Source organism: Silurus aristotelis (genome assembly GCF_946808225.1).
Source record: "Silurus aristotelis genome assembly, chromosome: 20".
Lineage (NCBI taxonomy): Eukaryota > Metazoa > Chordata > Actinopteri > Siluriformes > Siluridae > Silurus > Silurus aristotelis.
Window position 1 is genome coordinate 733440 of NC_139593.1, and position 7666 is coordinate 741105.

The window sequence follows — 7666 nt, forward strand, 5'->3', positions numbered from 1 at the left end:
GGTCGTATTACTCAGCACTGAGTGAAGCGGACTTCAGTTTGTTCTCCGCAACGCTAGCTTACAGGAGAGATGATCTGTTCAGGAATGCTCGTCAGTGCCTTGTCAGTATACACACACACACACACACACACTATATACACATAAAGATACACACAGTAGACACAAACACACACACACACATACCCTGTGTGTCACAAACCCTGTGATTAACATTCTGTGTTATTTGTTATTTGTGTGGTGTGTGTGTGTGTGTGTGTGTGTGTGTGTGTGTGTGTGTGTGTGTGTGTGTGTGTGTGTGTGTGTGTGTGTGAAGGGTGTCTCGGGGTTGAGTGTGAGTCAGTCACAGCTGGAAGTGATGGGACAGATGGTCTGTGTGTTTAACAGCTCGTACATCCTCAACTCAGATCCATATGTACTGGAGAAGCTCAAACTGTGTTCAACCCTCACAGCAGGGCAGAGCAGCTCTGTCGAGAGTGTCCTGCTCAGAGGGAACACAGTTTACGGGTATACACACAAACACACACATACATATAATCAGTAGCTCTTCAGTGTGTTCTTCAGTGTTCCTCATGAGTGTGTGTTGTGTTTTTCCTCAGCGCTCCAGCCAGTTGGAATCAGACCACTCTGACCTCTTTAGGTGTCCTGCCCCTGTACCTGACCTCCAACTTCTGGTCCTACTTTACACAGGTGTGTGTGTGTGTGTGTGTGTGTGTGTGTGTGTGTGTGTGTGGTACATAATATATTGTACTGCAGAGTTCAGAATATATACACCATAATGTGTGTGTGTGTGTGTGTGTGTGTGTGTGTGTGTGTGTGTGTGTGTGTGTGTGTGTACTCTGATAGAAAGAGAAGGTGGAATTTCTCAGAGTGTTTGTTCCTGGGATGAAGCAGAGAGGAATGTCGAGACAGAGCATCAACACTTTGATCTCTCAGGCAGGAAAAGCATCTATTACCAGGTCCAGCAGTTTGTTACGACTCAGGCGTGACACTGGTGAGCGCGCACACACACACGCACACACACACACACATACACACACTTCATGTCTCATACACGTTGTGTGACTAACACACTCCTGCCCTGTGTGGTTGGTGTGTGTGTTTGTAGATCTGTATGGTAATTCAGTTTCCCGCTGCAGGGGGCGCTGTGTAGCATTTTATGAGTTCAGATAGATGATTTCTGTAGATTGATCTGTGACAAATTGTAGGAGGCACATAATTAAATGTTAGAACAGGAGAAAGGATTGCAAACTCTCAGTTCTTTCTGTTTGTAAAGCTCAGGTACAGGTTTGGTCCTGTAGTTTGTCTGACTGCTCTTCAATCACATCATATCGTTGCTGGAAACTTGTCTGAAGTATTCCGTGGTGGTTACTCACGACTAGCATGCTACATGTTAGTTTTAGGATTAACTTGTCTCTGGAAGGTTTTGAGAAATGTCTGTCTATGTTTGTCATCTCTCATTAGCGTGTACGGTAGGGGAGATAACTCAGGTCCAGGCGAGCGACGCCTCTTTCCCTTTCGGCTACGATGTCAACCAGTTTGATGCATGCCTCAGCGTTCAGACCCTGAAGGACAACCTGGAAGCCATCACTGACAAGGCCACGGGAAGCGACTTCCAGACTGTCATCCTGAACAAACTCAACCAGGTATCAGAGAACGAACGCCTCATTATTACACCAACATCCACATTCTAGCAGCTCTGGATCTGTCTGGATAGCGGTAACCATGGTTACTGTGTAGGGTGTGGTTTTCCCATTGTGCTTGGCATTGTTAAATGGGTTATCATGATTTCTCAAACTGAGATCCAAGATGGTGGACGTGGTGTTTCCTGTTTCCTGTGTGTCAGGCATACCCAGCAGGCATTAGCGACGAAGTGCTGCAGGTTCTTGGCCCCGCCTCTCGTGCGGCTTCCATTAGTGACATCAGCAAGTGGAATGTGACATCCATCATGACCCTGGCGGCTCTAATGAGGTCATATGATGGAGCCTGGAGCTCAGAGCAGGTTGCACACACACACACACACACACACACACACACACACACACACACACACACACACACACACACACATTATCCTTACTATTTCATAGAGTTCAGGAAGTTTTCACACAGTACATATCAATGTGTGTGTGTGTGTGTGTGTGTGTGTGTGTGTGTGTGTGTGTGTGTGTGTGTGTGTGTGTGTGTGTGTGTGTGTTTTCAGGTGAGAGCTTTAGTCAGCATGTATGTGACTGGAAATCGAACTCTGGGTTATTTAGAGCTGAATGCACTGGGAGGAACAAACCTGTGTGCACTGGACATTAACCTACTGAAGAACATAAATTCTATCAGCCTGCAGTGAGTACAAACACACACACACACACACACAATACAACCACACAATACAACCACAAAATATATACACACCAACTGTTATTGGTGTCATGACTCCTGGTTGTCACTGTTGTGCATCAGGCTTGCGAATCCCCTCTCAGTGTCGAACTGCAGCTTGGAGAAGAAGCAGGTTCTCTTCAGCATCGCTCAGAGCGCCTTCAGTGAACAAACACTGAACAAGAGCACCAGGGCCACCAGCACCATCTCCAGCAACACCTACCAACTTATACAATCATACCTGAGTAAGAACACACACACACACACACACACCATCTTCAGCGACACCTACCAACTCACACAATCATACCTGAGTAAGAACACACACACACACACACACACACACACACACACACACACACACACACACACACACACCATCTCCAGCGACACCTACCAACTTATACAATCATACCTGAGTAAGAACACACACACACACACACACACACCATCTTCAGCGACACCTACCAACTCACACAATCATACCTGAGTAAGAACACACACACACACACACACACACACACACACACACACACACACACACACACCATCTCCAGCGACACCTACCAACTTATACAATCATACCTGAGTAAGAACACACACACACACACACACACACACACACACACACCATCTTCAGCGACACCTACCAACTCACACAATCATACCTGAGTAAGAACACACACACACACACACACACACACACACACACACACACACACACACACACACACACACACACACACACCATCTCCAGCGACACCTATCAACTCGCACAATCATACCTGAGTAAGAACACACACACACACACACACACACACACACACACACGCACACACACACGAACACACACACCAGCACCAAGGCCAGCGACACCTACCAACTAATACAAACATACCTGAGTAAGAACACACACACACACACACACACACCATTTCCTGCGACACCTACCAACTCATCACCAACAGCAAGACTGAAACCAAATGTCATAATTACTATGAAATTACAACTAATATAACTGTGTGTGTGTGTGTGTGTGTGTGTGTGTGTGTGTGTGTGTGTTTGTGTGCACACGTGTGCAGGTGGAGCTGATATTTCCTATGTGCGTGCACTCTCCTTGTCCAACATCAGCATGGAATTGCTCACCTTCATCACACTGGACCAGAACGTCATAAATGTAAGTGTGACAGGGTTAGCACGTTGCTGCATGCTAGGACTGAAAATAATAGAACACTAGCTAGCTGGGCTTGCTTACCTTTACTAGCATTAGCAAACTCAGCTAGCCCATTACTTTACTCTATGACTCCGTGAACCCTCATTATGTACATTGACTGTGTTAAATAAAAGTATTTATGTACTTTAGTGTGTTGTAGCTTCTGTTGCTCTGCATCACGAAACATAATCAAGCTACAGCTAAAGCTACTTTAAAAAAATTCTCCTTTATTTTGTTATTGTTATGGTTTGTTTTAGGGGTCCAAGCACTATTACTGAAACCCTGTTCATTAAACTCTGTGTGTGTGTGTGTGTGTGTGTGTGTGTGTGTAGAACCTGACAGTAAGTGAGGTGCAGGGCCTGCTGGGCACAAATCTGCCTGATCTGAAGACGTATGAGAATAACCAGGTGCTTTACAGCTGGATTACACAACAGCTGCAGTCTGATCTAGACACGCTGGGCATCGGCCTTACGGGGGGACGCGCCGTTAATCCAGGGACTGATAATGCTAACACTAATACTACAGCTAGTGCTAATACCACCGGTATTGCTAATGCTACCACAATCAAGCCTACAGGTATGCACACACACTTACACAGATACACACATTTACACAAATACAACTACACAGGTACACAACTTGTACACACACTTACTCTCTTTATTTTTACAGGTGCAGGTTCAGGAATCTCGGCCTCCTCGGGGTTACAGAAGCTCCTCCTCCTTTTCCTCTTGGGTGTAACCATGACAACACTGCAGCTTCTTCACTGATTATGACATTATCATCATTCTGTGTTAATAAATTAAACAGAATGTATTTAATATCCTGCACCTCCTGTTTACCTGTAGAGCCGTCTCACACTGTCTCACACTGTCTCACACCCGTCTCCCACCTCAGTAATGATCGAGTGTGCAGTGATTGTAAGTATGTGATGAGACATGACTCCAACAGGAAGAGGGAATATTTATTGTGAATGTGATGAAGCTTTTCTTCTTTCCTCACTGTGGGTTTAGTGTCTGTGGGTTTTATGCCCTGAAATATCAGTGTAGTGTAAATACCTTATTATAACTCACACAGCTGTGCAGTTCCATGATTATTATTACTACTATTACTAATAATATTATTACTATTAAAATGATGATCAATATGATTACTTTTGAAACAGATTTATTCCTGAGCGGAAGTTAAAGTTAAAGCAATGGGGTGTTGCATTAATGTGTGTCTGTAATGCATTGTCTATTGGGACAATGGGCATGTGCATGACGTGACGCCCCCCCATGGTGGTGGTGCCATCTGGCGACGTGCTTAGAAGTTATAAATAAAAATTGTGCACTGTTCAGTAACTATTGAGTCTCGTTTTCCTTATTTTATTATCCAAAACGTGTTCAAACGAACCCGAAATCCTGGTCACGTCACAGCAGTTTGTTTTGAGTAAGTTTATAGTGCGGTAGCGAAAGAGGTCATGACCCCAAGTGGTGACTTTATTAGTGGGGAAACAGGTTTGCGACCCAAACACCAGCTGTGCTACCCAGAGGCCGTTCATCTGTATCATTGGACATGAAGACATTAACAAACACTGACCAGCTGCCATTTGTGTCATATCTGAAATGAACAATTGAGAGCATTGACTCTGGATCTTAGTGCATCACTGAAGACTTCTGATTTTTAAATGTCAATCCGAACATTTTGCAGTCGACAGATGTGACACTACAGCTGGAAAACCTGCCAATATAGTCTGTTTTCCATATGGTGAGAGAAGTTTTGCACGGTCTGTTTTGCTGGGATGGGAGTTTTTAGTGAAACAATCATGACCGCATGATCCACAACGTCGACATCAGCAAACTGCTCACCCACACGACGCCATCTGCCCTGTACAGTGAAGACCGGGATTGATCCGTGAAGAGAGAACACCTCTCCTGCCTGGGTGTCTGGTCTCAGACAATCTTGGAGGTGAAGAAGCTGGATGTGGACACCCATTAAGCAGGATGCAGGTGAACGAGCTGTTGCTCTCGAGGAAATCTTTAAGTGAGTCAACGATTAAAAAATCACTCAAAGTGAAACTGTCGACATTGCTGCAGGAGAACAGGGACGTCTAGCAAAATGCTAAATTGGAACATCATATCAGGACTGGGGAACATACCACTATTAACACTCGAAAAGAGAGCTGAAATAGAATCACAAGTAGCAGCTCTGTTAGCTGATGGCATCATCAAGGAAACCTGTAGCCCCTGGGCATCGCTTGTAAGAAGGAAGTGTGGCACCTGGAGGTTCAGTGTGTATATAGACATAGAAAGAAGGACAGATAGAGACAGATACATGGGAGAGATGGAGACAGAGTGAGAAGAGAGAAAGAGAGACAGGAGTGAGACAGGAGTGAGACAGGTTTTTGTTGAGTATTGTGGTAGAATATTGTTGCCCACACCCCCGTGTCAGCATTCTGATGTACAAAGAACAGAAAAAGTCTTTATGCAGACAGACAAGTGTGTGATTAGACACACACACACACACACACACACACACACACACGAAGAAATGAATCATTGTTTATTGGGTACAAAAAACTACACAATACTTGTGTAAACCGAGCGCAGCACATCGTTCTGCACAATCCCACGCCGACTACGGACCTGAGGTTCAGTGTAAAAATAAAGAGCTGTATCGCAGAAAAATACCAACAATTATACAAACACTAATATATTCTCAGGAGGATCACTTCATCTGAACATGTCCTGGCTCCAGAAGACATCCACACATCCAGATGTCGTCCAGGAGACATCCAGAACCATAATGTGAGGGCTAATTAAAAGCACGTCTCCTACAACCTTCACTAACACACCCCTTCTGTGATTATCGTTTCATTCACACACACACACACACACACACGCACACACACACACACAGCATGAATGTAATACTCACTGCGACCACTGGGTGTCACACTCCTCAAATACAATAGCTAATACATCAGAGTGGACACAACTGTAACTTTTCCACAAGATGGCGGCAGTAGTGTGTGTGTGTGTGTGTGTGTGTGTGTGTGTGTGTGTGTGTGTGTGTGTGAGAAACATAATGGACAAGTGTAACCATTTTGCACAATGTTACCCTGAGACAGGGGAAAAATGTGTGTTAGGGTGAAAGGAATAAATTATGATTGGAACAATAGAAAGACTGAGCAGAGGGTAATTTCCTGATGCCTCCACCACACAGAAGAACCTTCATCTAAATTCCTATTTCTGAATTCAATTATTGACCTTTTTTTTTTATCTCACCACTAGTGGGCAGCACTTTCCTTTACATTTTTGCATTCAAATGATTGCTGTAATTCTCCAAGTGGCCACACAGTGACAGCACCTTCACACACAGTATTTTCAGGCTGGTCCACCAGGTGGCAGTGTTTCCCACACATTTAATGTCTTAACACTCACACTCACTAACAGAGCAATGACTTCTTGTAGAAGTATCCATAATCATCACCCTCATTCCTGAGCCATCAGGAGACGTCCTGTTCCTCATCCTCAGTCTCCTCATTCTCTCTATCCAAGCTCCGCCCCCCTGTCCCACCCCCACTGCCCTTTTCCCTCAAAACGGCGAGCAGGACCTTTAGCAGTGAGTTCTCCTTCAGCAGGTCCTCAGACGCATCTGCGAGCTCCTGCAGCTTTTTCACCGCCTCGGTGAGCTGTCTGCTTTTCTCCTGGTACAGAGTCTCGAGCCGGACGCTCTGCTCCTGCAGCTCGGCGTTGTGGAACTGCAGCTCCTGAGTGTGTAGCACCAGGCGTCGGTTCTCCCTCCACAGAGCTGCCAGCTGCTGAGACAGCTTCTCACGGGCACGCTGCAGAGACACAACCTCACTCTGCAGGGTACGAAGCTCCGCCTCTAACAGTGCCTTGGGACCTGCCTTTCCCTGAGGGGAGGGGCTAGAATGGTTTAGGATAAAGCGAACTAGATTGGGAAGCGTGACACGGGTGTTCTCCGGAAACTTCACACTCATCTGCTTCCTGTGAGAGAGAGAAATACAGAGAGAGAGGGGGTGGGAGCGGGAGAGAGAGAGAGAGAGAGAGAGAGAGAGAGAGAGAGAGGGGGGGGGGG

At 45.6% G+C, this 7666-nt stretch overlaps 2 protein-coding genes across 5 annotated transcripts in view; one reads left to right on the forward strand and one right to left on the reverse strand.

Moving 5' to 3' along the window:
- mslnb (mesothelin b) overlaps positions 1-4923 on the forward strand; it is a 47956-nt gene extending 43033 nt beyond the window's left edge. For all 4 annotated transcript variants that reach the window (XM_083521693.1, XM_083521695.1, XM_083521696.1 and 1 more), the window contains 11 exons: positions 1-101; positions 314-504; positions 597-687; positions 844-991; positions 1462-1643; positions 1844-1999; positions 2201-2334; positions 2452-2612; positions 3450-3544; positions 3913-4156; positions 4253-4923. The exon at positions 1-101 is cut by the window's left edge and continues 29 nt beyond it. In XM_083521693.1, the coding sequence (XP_083377819.1) occupies positions 1-101; positions 314-504; positions 597-687; positions 844-991; positions 1462-1643; positions 1844-1999; positions 2201-2334; positions 2452-2612; positions 3450-3544; positions 3913-4156; positions 4253-4350 (1601 nt within the window). In that variant the 3' untranslated portion in view covers positions 4351-4923. The remainder of the gene's footprint in view (positions 102-313; positions 505-596; positions 688-843; positions 992-1461; positions 1644-1843; positions 2000-2200; positions 2335-2451; positions 2613-3449; positions 3545-3912; positions 4157-4252) is intronic.
- Positions 4924-6106: 1183 nt separating this feature from the next.
- txndc11 (thioredoxin domain containing 11) lies at positions 6107-7605 on the reverse strand. The gene has a single exon (XM_083521726.1). The coding sequence runs from the start codon at positions 7566-7568 to the stop codon at positions 7071-7073; it is 498 nt and encodes a 165-aa protein (XP_083377852.1). The 5' UTR covers positions 7569-7605; the 3' UTR covers positions 6107-7070.
- Between the last annotated feature and the right edge of the window lie 61 nt (positions 7606-7666).

Bases quoted from the DNA above. Each gene is read 5' to 3' on its own strand.
- txndc11 (XM_083521726.1), bottom strand. From the start codon at position 7,568: ATGAGTGTGAAGTTTCCGGAGAACACCCGTGTCACGCTTCCCAATCTA.